The sequence below is a fragment of the Lutjanus erythropterus genome, chromosome 13 (assembly GCF_056507025.1).
Source record: "Lutjanus erythropterus isolate fLutEry1 chromosome 13, fLutEry1.hap2, whole genome shotgun sequence".
Taxonomy (NCBI): Eukaryota; Metazoa; Chordata; class Actinopteri; order Lutjaniformes; family Lutjanidae; genus Lutjanus; species Lutjanus erythropterus.
In genome coordinates this window covers 481,416-500,386 of record NC_139329.1, presented here as the reverse complement: position 1 = coordinate 500,386, position 18,971 = coordinate 481,416, and the positions used below count along the sequence as shown (strand labels likewise).

The 18,971-nt window shown below is 40.1% G+C and overlaps 1 protein-coding gene across 1 annotated transcript in view; it reads right to left on the bottom strand.

Annotated features, from left to right (window-relative positions):
- Positions 1-3,530: 3,530 nt before the first annotated feature.
- agbl1 (AGBL carboxypeptidase 1) overlaps positions 3,531-18,971 on the bottom strand; it is a 219,332-nt gene continuing 203,891 nt past the window's right edge. The window contains 6 exon segments of the mRNA XM_084733981.1: positions 3,531-4,003; positions 4,005-4,142; positions 12,192-12,346; positions 16,712-16,825; positions 17,253-17,315; positions 17,512-17,643. Of these exon segments, the coding sequence (XP_084590107.1) occupies positions 3,841-4,003; positions 4,005-4,142; positions 12,192-12,346; positions 16,712-16,825; positions 17,253-17,315; positions 17,512-17,643 (765 nt within the window). The 3' untranslated portion in view covers positions 3,531-3,840.

Sequence of the window (18,971 nt, the reverse complement as noted above, 5' to 3'; positions counted from 1 at the left end):
TAAGGTAGAATATGTCTGATATAGGGTGTCTATTTGTAGAATATGTCTGAAATTGAACATAATATTCACAAGTATGGTGTCATATGTATATTCCATGTATAATCACCTGAAAATAAGATTTGTTGTGTTTTTGTTACCTTAGAATGAGCCCTTTATATCTACAGAGGCAGAAGGACCTCTTCCATGGAGGCAGCCTCAATAGCCCTAAATGGACAAACATTGGCTCGAGAGACAGCCTTTAGCGTTTTTTGCAAGTTTTGCAGCCACCATAGTTTTCCCTACATGCATGCAGTTATAAGCACATCTTTATGTTTAACAGTTTTCACTTAACCGGACACCCAAGCTGAGTATATCTCATATCTCCTTTGAGATATATGCCACTGATTGAAACCTCTGTATAAATGCTAAATACTGAGGGCCCTATCTTACGCCCGGTGCAAAGCCATTGCGCCGCCAGTGCAAATGATTTTGCTATCTTATGCCAGCGCAAGTGCCATTTTTGCCATGTGGGTAAGATAGCAAACGCGCTTGCGCTGGGTCTGTGCCACTGTGGGCGGGAGGTCTAAGCATGAAGGCAAAACGAAGGCGTGGCCGGGTGCGTTTGCTATCTTGTGCTCAGCGCAATGCACTTGTGCCTTAGGGCCGTGGCTTACGCTGATCGAAAGCGCGACTGGAAAGCGCAAGGCGCAATGGATTTAATTTATTCAAGGTGTGTCCAAATCCTCCTTTGCCATCTTGTGCCTGGGGTGGGAGTGATATTTTGCCTTGCCCCGCCCTTTGCGCCACCAGCGCAAAGCGGGATACACCTATCAGATGTGCCCAAGTGCCCTCATTAATTCACAGGCGAGTTGAGGCCGAACATGCAATAAACCAATCAGAAAGTCAGCTCTCATCAGCTTTTAAGAGGCAGGTGCCCAGCAGCGCAAACGGTGTCAGCATGACGGCGGATTTACCAGGAGGAAACAAAAAGAAAAGATTTACAAAGCAAAGAGACAGATCTCCTGGTTTGAGAAGAGAATATGCAAGAGCACGCAATATATGGAGACAGCAGGACGTCTCCAAAACAACTTCACGCCGAAATAGTTTACTTTACAGTAACGCCTGCAAAAACCAATACAATAAATATGAACTGCAAATGTCATGCAGATATGTAACTGGTTATGTTTTACACCGAAGCACCTTGAAATTGTGTTGTATTTTATAATTAATTATTAGCATCATCATCATTAATTTTACTGGCTGAGGAGCGAGGAGAGAGATGGTGCAGTAGAGAGGCGAGGCGAACAGATCCAGTCCAGCCGCGAAGCTTCCCGGCTCCACCTGGCACACCTGAGCCAGGTGGAGGAGCAGTTAAGCAGTGGTCCGTGCTCCTCCTTCTTCTCCTCTCCCACCTAATCCTCATCTCCTCCTCTCATCCTCCCTCCTCTGTCCCGCTGCGAAACAAGTTGTTCTGTTCTGAAGTTTGAAGTGCGCGAAATTACGCACAGATCTATCCAACCAGCTCTGACAGAAGCACACATAACTTTTTTCTCTGTTGGGCTGGAGTCCTGTGGTCAAATATAGTGTCTTGTATATTTTGTATATTATAGATCATAACTGTGCAATCATTGTTTTTCTGGATCATAACAAACAGGCAGACACAAACACTACAGCTGCTCCAGCTGTCATGCTGACACATCCAATAAAGACGATCTGACAGCTGTGATCCTGTCCCGTGAGCACTTCACAGGTCTATTTAGATTTATTAGGCTTTATAATTATAATTCTTTTCCTCATTAGTGAGTTTATCTTTAAAGACACATGCGCACACGGCTGTTTAACATTGATGAAAAGTGTTCTGTGATTGTGGAGATGTGTGTGCGCCTCAGCCAAGCGCGAGACACACGTGAACGCTTTTAAATTCAATATTTACATTTTATTCCTGATAACAAAAAAATATGTTCGAATAACACTTAACTAATCCACACTTCTGTGTGAGGAAGAGAATGACCATAAATGAAGGTGTTTTGTGATTGTAAAGACGTGTGTGTGTTTCGGCCAAGCCTGCCGGGTGCTATCTTGTGCTGAAAGACCACAGACTTTGCACTTCGACCAGGTTTTGGCTGGTCTAAAGCGCAAGCGTGTTTTACTCCAATGCGCTGAGCACAAGATAGCAAACGTGCCCAACCACGCCTTCGTTTTGCCTTCATGCTTAGACCCCCCGCCAACAGCGGCACAGACCCAGCGCAAACGCGTTTGCTATCTTACCCACATGGCAAAAATGGTACTTGCGCTGGCGTAAGATAGCAAAATCACTTGCGCTGGCGGCGCAATGGCTCCACAATCACCAAACACCTTAATTTACACGAGTCTTTATTCTACACAGGAGTGTCGATTAGTGAAGTGTCCTTTGAACATGTCCACCAGCAATACAGTGTAAATATTGAAGTTAATAGCGTGCAGGTGTGTGTGTGTCTTGCCCTTGGCTGAGGTGCGCACACTCATCTCTACAATCACGTGCACGCGCGTGTCTTTCAAGTTAATCTCACTAATAAGTACAACAGTACTATTATTATTATTATAAAGCCCAATAAATCTCAGCAGACCTGCAAACAGGATCACAGCTGTCTGATCGTCTTTCAGGTGGAGCAGCTGTAGTGTTTATGTCTGCATGTTTGTTATGATCCGGAAAAACAATGTTTAAAGAATTATGATCTATATCTATATCTGTGCGCACTTCAAACTTCAGAAACTCTCTCTGATTATTTCGCAGCGGGTCAGAGGAGCGAGGATGGGAGGAGGAGATGAGGATTAGGTGGGAGAGGAGAAGAAGAAGGAGCACAGACAGCCGCGTATCTGTGCCTTCACCTGGCTCAGGTGGGCCAGCGGAACCGGGAAGCTTCGCGGCTGGACTGGATCTGTTTGCCTCACCTCTCTACTACACCATCTCTCTCCCGCTCCTCAGCCAGCAGAGTTAATGATGATCATGATGCTAATAATTAATGATAAAATACAACATACTTTCAGCGTGCTTCAGGTTAAAATATAAGCAGTTACATATCTGCATGACATTTGCGGTTCATTTGTTGTAAAGTTTCTTGCAGGCGTTACTGTAAAGTAAACTATTTCGGCGTGAAGCTGTTTTGGAGACGTCCTGCTGTCTCCATATATCGCGTTTTCACTCCTCAAAGCAGGAGATCTGTCTCCTCACTTTAAAAATCTTTTCTCTTTGTTTCTTCCTGGTAAATCCGCCATCATGCTGCCTCTGCTTGCGCTGCTGGCGCACCTCCCTCTCAAAGGTGATGAGAGCTGACTTTCTGATTGGTTTATTGCATGTTCGGCCTCAACTCGCCTGTGAATTAATGAGGGAACTTGGGAACACCTGATAGGTGTATCCTGCTTTGCGCTGGTGGCACAAAGGGCGGGGCAGGGCAAAGTATCACTCCCGCCCCTGGCAAAGGTGGATTTGGACACGCCTTGAATAAATTAAATCCCTTGCGCCTTGCGCTTTCCACTTGCGCTTTCGATCAGCGTAAGATAGGGCCCTGAGGGTTACAGGAAAGTGTTACTGTGTTTAATAATGTATTTAAATTATATTTTCTCTCTTTCTTTCTTTTTAAGGATCAAGTTATGTTTGATGCCTTTGTACCTTCTGTCTTCATTGACAAACTTGTCATGAGGTTGAAAGAGAAATAATACATTCTGTCAACCCCTAGTTTAGTTTGTGTGTTTCTTTTCACTCAGGCTCCTATGTTTCAAGAAGGAAAGCTTACATTGCTTCAAAGACCTGTTAGAGAAAAACCGAGGGTCTGTTTGTACCTGTAGTGAGAAATCAAAATACCAAAATGTAGAAAATGTCCTTTAACTCATGATTTGTCCATGGGCAGTGCTCCCACCACTACACTTGTTCCTCTTCTCTGTCTCGATAGACGGCTGTCTCATTAGCTGAGGGAGTAAGTGGCTCTTGATGCCTGACTGGTGTGACTGACCAACACTGCCTTGCTGAAGTTTTGCTCCCGTGTGTTTCGTCTCCCTCCTCCTTTTCATCAGAATTTGCCATGTTGCTGTTGACATCTGAATCCAGATCAGTGCCTTCAAGTGTGGTACAGTCCATGGAATACTCAATCTCCTCAACACATGGAGGCTCATCATCTTCAAAACAGCTACATAAGAGAAGAGAAGAGAAGAGAAGAGAAGAGAAGAGAAGAGAAGAGAAGAGAAGAGAAGAGAGTTTTTTTTGTTTTGTTTTTTACTTTAAAGCTGGCTTGCTGACTTGATGTGATGAAACCATTTGCATACTTTAGCTTTGCACACTTTCTTAGGATGGGGCAGTTATGTTTTACTGATTGTAATACAGGTCATTTATTGTCACAAAAATGTGAACAATCGCCACCACTTTGGAATCGGAATCCAGCCAACTGAAAATGAGCCAAAGTTCTCTGTTGTTATGTTTGGACACTTTGATCCCCTGCAACATCTTACCAAGTTCTGCAACAACCTCTCACCTATGAACAGAGCATTAGACTGAAGAAAAAAATGGAAGCATGTAAATTTGCAAGAGAGCAGCCAAGTGATTTTATAATTATAGGTGGCCATTATAATTGGGTTAAAATTGGACCTATTGCTCCCAGACAACAACTGTTCTCAGTACCTACCTAGTAGTTGCAGAAAAGCAGTCTCGTCACATTTCTCAGACAGAAAAAAGCTCAGTGGAGCAATGCACAAAGAATGGACAAAGGCAAGGACAAACATATGGCTTGAAGGTTCTTTTCAAGTCAGTTACAGACTGGAGCAGCACTTCTTTAAGGGTAGATTGCAGAAAAAATGTTGTTTATGGCTTAGTGGTCTAGGGTATGATTCTCACTTTCAAGCAGAACTGTTCCTGTCTTTTCTGGTTAAGATGTTCAATTTAGGAAGTTTGAAGAAATGCAACCAAAGGACTATACTGCTGAATAACCACATGATGGTCTTCTCTCCATCAATATTATACTGTCTAGGTAATGTACATTGTCATTGTGCTGGAAACCTGCATTTTGACTTCAATGAAGTCACCAGACTAAAATGCAATCCTTCTACTGTCCTCAGTAGTCTAGGGAAAAAAAAAACGTTACTGACTACAATATTAGGAGCCCTTTCTTATGTTGATCTAAAGTACAAGTTGAAAGGTGTGACCAAATCCACCTTTGCCATTATGGAGTAAAAACCGCTTGCGCTTTAGACCAGCTAAAACAGGGGTGTCAAACTCATTTTGGTTCAGGGGCCACATACAGCCTAATTTGATCTCAAGTGGGTCGAACCAGTAAAATTAAAGCATAAGCTATCGATTATTCTGGCGATTAATCGAGTAATCAGATAAGAAATATTGCATGTTCTGCATTTTTTTCTATTACATTACTTTTGCTTTCTTTAAGAACAATGGTAATATACAAAAGAGAAGATAAGACAGGTCTATTAAATGAACAACTATAAATTACTAGAGTAAAAATGCTCAGTAAAGTAACTTTACTTTTACTGTTTTTACTTTAATTTCAACTTATTTTTCAAGTACAAAGGTAAAAGTAAAGGTAGTAATGTCTGCAGAAACCACAAGCAGAAGATGGAACTAACTCTTTTAACTGAAACAGTCACCAGAATGTTTTGTTAACATCTTAAAATCACAACATTTTTCTTCTGGAGCAGGACAGACGCTCCCAGACCCCCAGAGGACAGGGGACTGGTTTACCAACATGCCACCTTTTTCTCCTCTTATGAGTTTGCAGGTCTGTATTTAGTCATCAAAAAATACCAATAAGAATACCATTAAAGTACAACAACAGCAATACAAATGTTGATTTTTCAAAAAAGGAAACAATAACATGCAAGATTTTTAAATTGTAATTGGGTATTTTTACATTGTGGTATTAGCGCTTTTACTTCACACAGCAAGTCAGTGATCAGTGTTTCAGTGACTCTCTGTGGTTCAGTGAATAGTGTTTTATTTATGGCAGCCCGCCACATTAAAAACATCAACACCACGACATGATTTTCTATTTTTAGAGCTGCGCACCTTTTTCGGTCGTGTCTAGAAGGTAACTCTTTATTTGCATAACTCTCACAGGATTTGTGTTTGTTATTTCTACTAAAATAATCAAACTCCCGCGATCTTTCGCAGGTATAGGGTTCCCTTCTTGACACGACCCTCTCTGTCTCTCTGTCAAACTACAGACAGCAGACTGTCTGTAAACAGCATGATGTTACACTCTGCAGTGTTTCACACGAAGACTTTATTTGTGTGGACACCCAGGTTTGGTTTGTCACCAATTTTGGCATTTTTATGTTTTTAATCACTCCGAGAGGACGATGGTATCAGTGATTGATTAGTGATCAGTCTGCCCTCCTCTCCTCCCTCACCTGTTCACTCTGCTGTGAGAAGGTCTGAAAGTTTCTCACAGAGAAACACAGACCTTCTTGTTTTACATACAGGCCTCCTTATACAGTTGTTAAATTTTATAAGTGCATCTGGTTGGTGTCGATGTCATTAACCATCACGTTAGTTTCGACTGTTGTAATAAATTCCATCATTAACAACAGTCTCCTCCACATGCAGCTTCTCTGCTGCTGTGAAAACTTAATCGCGGGTGGATTAATATGTAGGGAAAAACCCAGAATGCAAGTTAGGTTTTGTCTTTCTGTCTTTATAAAACATCCTGTTGATGAAGAAAGTCAACAGATCAGATACAGGCAGGGTCAGAGAATCACACTGACCTCCTCTGTGTGTGTTTGTACTGTATGTGTGTGTATGGAGGAGCTGCATTGACGCAGAGAGGAGAGATGCTGCAGCCATGTGATAATAAATTACATCAAAATTTAAATGTTGGCACTCATCAGTACTCTAGTCTTTAATAACCCCCACATGCCAAACACAGTGTGCTGTACAGTTGTTCAGATTTAAACAGATTTTAGTAATGGAATTACTCGAGGAATCATTTCAACCCTAAAATACAGTCTTCTCTGTCATTTTCACAGTTTGCAAAGTCATGCTGTGGGCCGGACTGGACCCTCTGACAGGCCCGTTTTGGCCCACGGGCCGTACGTTTGACACTCCTGATGTAGAGACACTGGGACTCTGTTGGGACAGAAAGGATGTAACACACACTGATCCTGAGGTGGGTGAGGGTGGGCGGGAGTGAAAGAGACAAATGGGACACAGAATGTATGTCTAGCATATTGATGACAGCAATTCATTTTGTGTGTGTGTGTGTGTGTGTGTGTGTGTGTGTGTGTGTGTGTGTGTGTGTGTGTGTGTGTGTGCCTGTGTGTTGTCTCTCTGCTGTGAGTGACAATGAAGCAGGACAGCTTGTCTATCTTGTGCAGTCAATACACCCATAGTCATGGTGAAGGCATCCGTGTAATGCTGTACAGCAGCCACTGACAAAACACCACAAGCTTTTTTTTTACACATATTTATTTGACTGGACTGATATATTTTCACTCTGAAATTCATCAAATGAGCTGTAATACCCTATTAGTGTTGAACAGCAGTGCCTGAGCGTGATAATAAGTTATACAGCAATGGAGTATTCCAAAAAGTCAATTTCATCTGTGTCACTGAAGAAGTCCTAATTTGATCTTGGAAGACTGAGGTGTTGGGTCTTTTAAGAAATAGCCTCCGGTTTTGTTAATTTAGAGTTTATCGTCACTTGTGTGTAATGTTCGGGATTTGTGACCCTTACTGTCCAAAGCACCATTTTTGGCAAAAAAAAATTAACTAAAAATCTGCCTTGAGCTACAACTATTAAGTTCTCTATTTTCCTCTTGGGCTTTTGTTTTTTGGATTTTGTATCTGTAGGCATCCTAGAGAAACTCAAGAATAGCCATTCTAGAGGAAATAAAATATTTAAACTTTTTTTTGGTGTATGAACCACACAGTTTTATAATTAGAGAATGTTAGGGTGAGTTCACATCTGCCTTGTTTAGTCTGTGAGAACTAAACCCTTGAGTGTTTACTCCCTTGGTGTGGTTCATTTGGGTTGGTGTCAACACTAGACATGAACTCTGGTGCAGACTGAACAACCTCTGGTCCACCTTGAAAAAGTGGTCTCAGACTGCTGTCAAGTGAACTCTGAAGCGATTTATTTTTGTTGTGAACACTGTTTGAATCAATCACACTGTACCATTGTTTGTGTCACTCCATTGGTCCAAAACCATTTTCTCTTCCTGTTTTGGTGATTAATGGACTAGCATCACATTTGCTGCTAAAATCCAAAGCAACACCAACATGAACAGAACCTGACGGTGTCCCATCATGTATGATTTCCAGGTAGAAGCTGGGACAAGTTTGTTGCCTTTTCACATGCCGACTGTAAGACCAATAATCGAACACAATTTCCAGCACATGACTGTTAACACTTTTTGGAGGTTGAAGTTTTGATTAATGAATGCAAACTAGGTCATTCGGAAAACTGAAAAAATGTATCATCCATACAATGGCAAATTTTATGGACAGAAATTCTTGTGCTGACCCCAAGAATCTGAGGGCCCATGGCATCATCCATTGCACTGACAACCATTGGGCTATCTGAATACCCACTTGCAGTCTCAAGCACTCATCAGCACACATTCATGCATGTGACAAACAAATATCTGAAAAGTGCCAAAATACCAGGGTCATGAATTTTACTAGTCAGAGTTTGACAGTTCCAGGTCCTAAATGTGTGTACCTTTTTCAGCATTCTCTAACTGTAATACTGTACAGCAGTAGTGTAAGCAGAAATCAAAGTCTGAGTGGGCCTGGAGAAAATCAGGTGGGCCTAACTCAACCAAGACCAATCATAATCAATAGGTACCAAACCACTCCTATACTGTCTGAATGCACCATAGTGGAATCATGCAAGCGTTTAGGCATCATGGTAACATGACAACAGCATATTATATTATATAAACACACACACACACACTCCTGACAGATGCAGCTGCAGTGTATGGATAGTGGTACACCAGCATGCCTAGGAACGTTAAAAATGACACTTCCCAGATAGCACGCATACGTCTCGCCGACGTCGGCCTCAGATCGTGCGTTGGCATTCTCCTCCTGACGTCTGTAAATGCATCGGAGAAGCATCGGCCCATAGCAGGGACATGGTTTGCCAGAGGGCGGGATTATGCACGCCATTTCAAAGTCGGCGATAGGTCGGCTGTGGATCGATACATTGCACGTTATCCAATTGGTGCCAATGAAACTGAGAGCAAGCGCTGGAGACGATAGGCTACTTCATGTCAGCCAGGACTGGTCTTCAGGTAAGCTCACTTATAGTAAATATATAAAAAATAGTTATTTTATAAATATGACATTAAGGGTTAGTAAGAGAAGTCGGGATTTAGCAACATAAGTTGTTAAGCCCTGACTGGGTATGCTAGCACAGGTGAAGAGCCCAGATGCCAACTCCTAACAGGCTAGTTAGCTAGCTTAGTTGCTTATAAGTCACAGACCTGACCAGCAAATGTATCAACTAACTTAATTTAGCCATTGCTAGGTAGCCATAGTCTAAGTCTTCCCAGCACATGAACAATCTCCATCTAGACAACAAATCAGTGCTGAATTTGGGAAAGCGTCAGGTAATGTTAGTTAGTTGCTGCTGGGCTTCTTTGTAACAATTCCTCATAATTTGGTACTGGTTATGGGCTACTGTTAGTGTGTTTGCACTGTAAGTGAAGTTAATATCAACCTCACGTAGGTGTGTCTGAGTTTAGTGCAGCATCTCTGGAAAAAACAACAGACTCCAGTTGTTTCTGTCATGTCCCTCCAGCCACCCCCCCTCCGCCACTCCTGTAGAGCTAGCCGGAGTTCAGCAGCTAGCCGCGGTCAAGCCGGGGCTGTCAGACCGCCCCGCAGAATAATACATGCAAATTTTTTGTGGTTCATATTTTCATTAAGTCATGCTTTCTGCTGGTGCTTCATACAGTGTTGTCTGTGACACTGTATGAATCATGGGTTATTTGGAGGTCTTGTTGTGGTGCTTTTTAACACGTTTAATAGCTAAAGACCATAGGGGCTAATACTATTAGCTACAGGTCTCTTATCAACTACGGTGGCTCTGTAAGGTCAGACAGCGGCCGGGAAAAAAGGCACAGCGACATTTTCCTTCCTTGGTGTGTCTATTTGTATGTGTTTATTTGTGGTGTAAGTATGGGTATAGTATTGTATAGTATAAGTTAATTGAACAACTTGGGCTCATGTGTTTTGTCTTTTTTTCTCTACCTTGCAGGCTCATAAGTCTGCCAGCATTCCAGACCGTGCTGTCCGTGTGCGTCTCCTGACCGACCACCTGTATATTTTTATCTGTTCTGTCTTGGTTATCTTTTCTGTGCTGGAGTTGTTTTGACTATGCAGTCGGAAATAAATGTATGATCATTAACTTGAATCGTTCGTGTCTCTTTATTTTATTCACACACAAAATTAGGAAGCTATTTTGATGGTCAAGCATATAGTTTTTTTATTGTCATATTGTCATATTCCTATCACATTATAAGTAAGATAGAGAGATATTTGCTGATAGAATGATTTGACCTGAATAAATAAAGGTTATAGAAGCTGTAGAGAGGCTACGCTGTGCAGTTTTGATACATCGGCCAAACATCGTCTGGAGAGCATTTTCGACCAAATGCTGAGGTGTCGGCGACATCTTCCCAATGAGCAAACGCTCTCACACGACGTCACGGCGATACAACTTTATTCATCGCGCCGACATCTGCAAGACGTATGCGTGCTGTCTGGGAAATGGCTAGGCCATGCCCCTTACACAGCAGCCCCAACGGCTCATTTCACCAACATGCACGAAAATCAGTACACACGTAGAACATACCCAGACGCACAAAAAAGTATCTCTCAACCATAGGCTAAACCCAGCAGTAAGTCAACATTTTGAATTTGGCGGCCGTTTTTGGCATTTTCCATGTGTTGTGTTTTAACAAACTCCTCCTACAGGATTAATCAGAACAGCTTCAAAATCGCTGTGTACAGTCTAGACTACTTTGTGATCAAAAGTTATTAAAAGATTATGCTAGTGCCTGGCTGCGAGGTGGACTTCTCGCCATGAAAAACGAATTTGCTATAACTTTAGCTTAAAAGGTCCGATCTGCACCAAACTTCACATGTTAGATCATAGTCCTGCCCTGAACACACATATATGAAAATATTCCATAATTGTCATAGTTCCCCCTGGTGGTGACATATGACATGACATGTTTTACAGTTTGAGGTGCTGCTACCACCACATTGACCATATCTGACTCAAATTGGTCAGCAAGGCTTTAACACCTTGGTAATGCTATATTGTTAAGATCATGACATATTGTCAAAGGGAGTAAGAATTTACCTTTCAGTGAAATGCAGGGCAACTAAAATAGGCACGATGCTTATTAAAAAATGTAAACTATAAATTGTAATGGTATGAATGTAAACATATGAAATATAATTGTACTGTTACCATTTACAAAACAAGGTATTTTGGTATGAACATCAGCATTTTTAATTAAACCAAGTATTCTCTTTCATAAATAAACATCTGACATTGGTAACAAAGCAGACTGCATAAAAACTATTTTGCCAGAAACTCAGCAATTTGTGATGTATTAGGAGATGCAACTACCGCATACCAAAATGGCTGCCTCTTTTGATGCACAAGTTTTACCTGCGAGGTCTCAGAATGAACAAAATGCAGTCTGTGAATGTCTTTTAGTCTACTGAGTGGCAGAAGTAAAGAGAAACATCTGACACATCCTTTGTTGTAAGTTAATCTGTTCATAGTTGCAGCTTACTAGAGGTCAGCCACCACACACTTCACACACACCAGAGTTTGCACCACTGACATGCATCTTGTACTCATCAGGTATCCAATAAGTCTATAAATGTATTGTTTTTGTCTATAATTAGCACAAGTGCTTTTCAGAAATATTTTCATATTATGTAAAATTATATGAAAATATAACTGCCAGCATTGTCAGTATCGTGACATCCTTACTATACTTCACCCTGTTCATATCATCTAATCAATCATAATTCCAGTCATAACTCTAAACTGCACTTCTAACATCCCAACTCTGTCCCTGTTGAAGCAAGTATAATCAGCAGGACACTGTCCTCACCTTGGGGGATTATCCTCATTTTTCTAATTTTATAAAGGCATTTTGACAAAAATGGACATGTCATAGACCATGTTAGGATGTTGTCTTACTTGTGAGACTTGTGGTCAAGAATGTTGTGGTCCAAGTCAATGTGACTGATGAGTTTCTTGCTGTAAAGTGTGTTCATGTCTTTGCTTACAGACAGCAGACTTTGGCAGAACTTCATCCCCATCTCCTGCAGCTCCCTTGTTCCTGTCTGCAGGCCCTGTACACACACAGACACACACACACACACACACACACACACACACACACACACACACACACACACACACACACACAGATGTAAAAAGGACTCTTCCTTCTTTGGTGAAAGATAGTGAAAGCCACAAACATAATTATATTCTGTCTATAACGCTATTAAGAACAGGCTGCTGAGCTATTAATACTATATACAGTGCTTGCATGGGCTAGTTTTGTACTGACATGAGCATGATAGCTTATACCAGCAAAGAATCATAATCAACACTGGGCCAGCCAAATGAGCAGTGATGCATTCATTTACTGACATAAGTACTCAAGCACGTTTAGACGACAATGTCTTAATAACAACAGCAATACTACTACTACTACTACTACTATTACTACTACTACTACTACTACTAATAATAATAATAATAATAATAATAATAATAATAACAATAATAACAATTATAATAACAACAATAAGTTAGTACGACACAAAGAGATTGGTGTGCAATAGTAGAGAAGATAAGATAAGAGAAGAATAGAAACTTCAGTTTGAGGAAATGCACCTCCAAGCTGGTTTGCCAACTGCCTCAGAGTAACAAGAAAAAACATGGAGGAGGGGTTTTTGAGGAGGGAAAATTGTAAATACAGAGAATGTGTAACACTTTATTGTTATTTTGATCATCAGTGTTTCCTTTTACTTATAACTATCATCATACTGTTATTGGCAGCTAGGCTGCAATTATTCACTGCTTTTGTCATTATTCTGTGCTTTAGGCTCTTTATAGCTCTAGTTATAAGTGCTCTATATGTAAATGTTAGAACTGGTGACTGGAGGCTGAGTAATCATCCTGGGACATAATTACATGGAAAGAGAAGGACAGAGATCAACCAACACAATTGTTTTGTGTGTGACCCACAAAAGTGTCTCTGACTTGTAGCAGTAAAATGCAGGTTGATGGGTGACAGAGAGAGACAGCGACACCTCTGCCATGGATTTAAGGGTCATTCTAAACAACGATAAACTATGGGAGGATAGAGTGGAAATTGATAAAAAAGAGCCACTGTACCTTCTTTATCACCATAGACTGACCAACAGAAAACTGAGTCTAAAATGTAACGTTTGAGAAAAGCAGATTTGAAATGTGTGTCACTGTTTTATAAACCCAGTAAAAACTGGGCAAACCCACCAAAATAAGTTTGTCATCAGGTAGGTCAAATGCTTTGATATTTTTTAACCATGACAAACAAATCCGTTTTGTTCTACTTGTGTTGACTCTGACTTCACTAGAGCTAAATGATTTTGAAAAAATATCTAATTGTGATTATTTTACTGTATTGCAATTATGAAATGATTTGCAATATTAGAGGTAATGATAGCGTTTACATCATAATTTTTATTTTTACGTTAAAATGAAGATTCTGATTATCATTACTGACACCTCACAATAATGCTTACTGTTTTGACAAAAATCATTCATTCAAGAATTAAGGCAAAGTGAATGAGAAAAAGTGTAAGCTACATATATGAATGGGAGAGACTAAAGCTCGGTGACCAAGCCAAGGGACTTGACCACTCAGCACCACATGACATAAAAGAGCTGCAAGTCAAGTGATTTGCTGCAGTGGCTTTCTGCTTGTGTTTTTCTCGCTTTGTGTTTTGGTGTCTTTTTTCTGACTTTTCCAGTAATGACCCACTGGCTTTTTGCAAAATGTAAGTCAGTTGCAAATTACTTTCAATTGAAGTTGCGTCAAAGTTTCAACATTTAACTACTATGAGACTACGACTCATTTAGAGCCTATTGACAACTTCTACACAACTTTATACATTTGAAAATGTCCTCATGAAGCCAATACATATATGAACAGTATTTTGATGGTAGTGTTTTAAATGACATACCATTGTTTAACTGATGCTCTTGAGGAGATATTAATATGGAAACTGTGTGTGTAATTTGGTGAAAAGAATTGGTCTTGAGAAGAGAGAACATGGTTTTGAGTGTAATATTTCATTTTGCATGACAGTTGTGGAGTTGCCTTTTAACCCTTTCAGATCACCTCCTCAGTCATATTGTGCACCTATTTAACAATATATCCCAAAAAACATCAATTTCTTTGTATTTTTATCAGAATCATAAAAAATCCTTTCATATTTCCTTCCTGAAAAACAAAATATGATGCATGCTTACATAAGCTAGAACCAACCAATTTCAACCAATAGTATCATGACATCCACGTCAATCAATGTTAGGATGTGTTTGTGTGACCAGTGTGGTATGTCCTATGCTCATATATGATGTGTACATTGACAGGTATATAGTAGGAAGGACGCCAGAAGGTCAGGTGGACAAGGCTCTGTCCTTAGCTAGGTTGTTTGCATGGCCTAAAACAAACCAGATGTTTCTAGCCAGAAAACTCCATATAAGCTGTTGCCATTTGAGTGTTCTTGGTTCACTGCATGCTGTATGCCATGGAAGAACCCGAGCTCATATTAAACATTGTTTTCGGGTACACCGTTGTCATCTCTTCTTTCAGGATCCCACAATAATCATCATCATTTCAATCAATCTTCAGTTTTAGTGGTGCAGAGCAAAGGGAAGTATTCATTAGTTAGGAAAATTATGGTATGTTGGTGACTTCCAAGATATTCGGCACTTTAAACCTTGTTCTGTTCCCCAAAATACCATTGTTACATTATCTACATAGAGTGGGGCCAAAGTGCACCTAACCTAACTCTAAGCGGGCTGAGGTGACCGTGGGTAAACCTCAGCTGTCAACACTCAACTCATGTGTGTATGTGTGTGTTCAGCTCACAGTACTTTTGCAGCTTCTAAATGAATCTCTGGAGTTTGAAATTTAATTTCTCCCTTGTTTGGAAGTTTGTACGTTCATATATGTGCTTCATTTTACTGTTTCATATTTGCTTTGAGCTATAGATGAGCTATATGAGCACATGTTGGCTTTGCTGCACCATAATAAAAGCTGTTACACAAGAAAATAATGAAAGAATTGAAGAATTTCTAGAAAAGTAAGTATTCATTCACTGTTTTACAGATGTTCAACACTAAGTCTAACCAAGCCAGCACATGTGTAGGGAAAATAGGTATAAGTGATTAATGGGACAATTATTTTTGAAAATGGTCCAGTATTTATTTATAAAAAATCATTTATAAAAGAAGTAATTTTATAATTGTAAAACTCACTTCATTCAAACTTGACAGAAATAAAATAAACCTCACTAAAAACATATTGGCTCATCTTTCCACTGTTCCACCAATTACCATCTCTAAATTGGATGAAATAAACCCTTGATTCACAGAGTTAGATGTTAAAATATTCTGGCTTTACACTCCCTGTTTCTTCTCCATCTTCTCTCCAGCTATTTTCACATCAAACATGGCTAAATGATGGATCAGTTTCAAAAACTGGTGTGCCCATTAATCATGTGAACACTACAGCATGGGAAAAAGGTTTGAAGTTAAAAAAACAAACAAAAAAAAAACTAGTTACCCTTTAAGTAATGTATTGTATTGTACTGTGTTTTGCAACTTTATTCATCTTTAACTTATATATAGTTTAGATTTGATTAGATGATGTTTCTCATGTGATATACACTGCCTGGCCAAAAAAGTCACCATCTTGCTTTAACTAAGCAAATAGGTATTTAACCCTAACTGATGCAGTGAGGTGCTTCTCATTTCTTTAACAACCATGTCAGAAGACATATCCTGTAGTCATGGAAAAGATGTTACTCTGTTTCAGAAGGGTCAAATTATTATCCTGCATCAAGCAAAGAAAACAATTAAGGAGACTGTTGAAACTACTAACAGAGCTGTCCAACACATTATTAAACTTATGGAGCTCAAATTGTGGTTCAGAATCCCTCTGAGAATCTTTGAGATGTGCTGGAGAAGACTTAATACAGCAGTCCGACTCTCCTGTCATCAATACAAGATCCTGGTGAAAAATTAGTACAACTCTGGATAGAAATAAATGTTGTGACACTGCATAGGTTAATCAAAACAATGCCATGGCGAATGCACGTTGTAATCAAATCTAATGTCAGTTTGTTCATCCTGTCTATGGGAAAAACATAAGGCAGAAATATGTATGCCACAGATGCAGCTGTACTGGGAACAGAATATTTATATTTATTTAATGCTTAATAAAGTTCCCCACCCCCAGCCCCACTGTGTGAAACAGTTCGAGGGAGATTATGTTTATACTGGAGTGAACAGACACAGCTAAAATGTTATCACATATATCCCCAGTTTACTGCAGAGAAATAACAGGGTTCTTTTACCTACCAGTGGGCATCATGTTCAATAACAGTCAAGTGTTTTTGAGCTTATTTCACATAATCACAGACAAAATCACAAACCTTGTATATTCCCTGGTTGCAGCCATTGTAAGTACTCTCCATGGTATAGCTTCTCAGCACGCCCATTTCCCTCCAGACAACCACCCTGGCTGTGGAAGAGCGAGACTTCTCCACCTGAAAAATTCAAACCAGAATTTAAGTTGGAGCTGAAAATGGGAACGGCTTCAATATGACCGGTTTTAATATCACATTATGTGTTTTGTGATTAGTCAAAAATATAAGCAAAACATGAATTAAGCCCATATAATATCAATAATATTGAAAACAATGGAGAAAATTAAATGATGATGATGATGATGGTGATGGTGATGATGATAATGAAGAGTTTGATTAGGATGTAATCAGAAGGGGAATAATAATGACAATTCACACAACAATAACTGTAATGGTAACAAAGATCCTGGTTGTGATAATAGTCAAAGAAATCTGACTGAATGTGTGATAATGATTTAATAATGAAAATCATTAATTATTATTATTATTATTATCATTAGTAGTGGTAGTAGTAGTAGTAGTAGTAAACATTTCTCTCTATTATTACCAAATAGTTGCAGCTGTTGAAAGAAAAGGCTGCTGCAATACGATCCAAGGTCTTTGGAATGGTCTAGAGAAAGAAAGAGGTAGAAAGATAGACAGAGAAACCCAAAAACCCAAAGTAAAAACACTAGCAGACATTTACTCTGGTGTTTCTATGGACTGAGATCTAGCTGCAACTGTTGGTCCACCACAGGGACATAAAGACCACACAGCATTTTAAACTGAACTGACCTACAAACACTCATAGGCTGTGTGTGTCTTACCCTATATCCAGGGTCCTCCTTCAGTCCTACAGTGTCAACAGCAGAGCCAGACTGCCAGAGAGTCTCCTTAACACTGCAACCATACAAGAACACATTCTTCTTTCTAGAGTGGCCATGGTAGTCACAGAAAACCTAGAAGGCATAAGGAGAGAAGTAGAGCTTTGTAGGGTTGCATCCAGAAACATTCACACGTGGGGACCCTATCTTACACTTGGCGCAAAGCCATTGCACTGCTAGCGCAAGTGATTTTGCTATCTTACACCAGCGCAAGTGCCATTTTTGCCATGTGTGTAAGATAGCAAATGCACTTGCACATACCTGCATGACATTTGCGGTTCATTTATTGTATTGTTTTTTCCACATGAAACTGCTTTGGAGATGTCCTGCTGTCTCCATATATTGTGCACTCTCACGCTTTCACTCCTCAGCCTTCATCACCTTTAAGAGGCGGGTGCACCAGTAGCACAAGCCATGGCAGCATGACAGCAGATTTACCAGGAGGAAACAAAGAGAAAAGATTTTCAAAGCGAGGAGACAGATCTCCTGGTTCGAGGAGTGAAAGCGCGTAAAAGCGCAATATATAGAGACAGGAGGACGTCTCCAAAACAGCTTCACGTGTAAATAGTTTATTTTACATTAAAGCCTGCAAAAACCAATACAATAAATGAACCGCAAATGTCATGCAGATATGTAACTGGCTAGGTTACACTGAAGTGTTGTATTTTATAATTAATTATTAGCATCATCATCATTATTAACTCTGCTGACTGAGGAGCAGGGAGAGAGATGGTGCAGTAGAGAGGGGAGGCAAACCGATCCAATCTAGCCGCAAAGCTTCCCGGTTCCGCTGGCCCACCTGAGCCAAGAGGAGGAGCAGATACGTGGCTGTCTGTGCTCCTCCTTCTTCTCCTCTCCCACCTAATCCTCATCTCTCTCCTCCCATCCTCGCTCCTCTGACCCGCTAAGAAACAATCAAAAATTAGTTTCTGAAGTTTGAAATGCACAAAATTATACACAGATATATCCAACCAGCTCAGACAGAAGCACACATAACTTTTTCTCTCCTTTTTCTCTTTCTCTCCTTTCTTCCTCTCCTCTTTTAATCCTTGTTTTTCTGGATCATAACAAACATGCAGAAACAAACACTACAGCTGCTCCCGCTGTCATGCTGACTCATCTGATAAAGACGATCTGACAGCTGTGTCCTGTGTGCACTTTGCAGGTCTGTTTAGGCTTTATAATTCTAAAAAAAAATGTTTTCCTTATTATTGAGTTTATCTTTAAAGACACATGTGCATGGCTGTTTAACATTAATTAAAGGTGTTCTGTGATTGTGGAGACGTGTGTGCACCTCAGCCGAGTGCGAGACATGCCAACGCTTTTAACTTCAATATTTACACTTTATTGCTGATACAAAACATGTTCAACATAACACTTAACTAATCCACACTCCCGTGTAA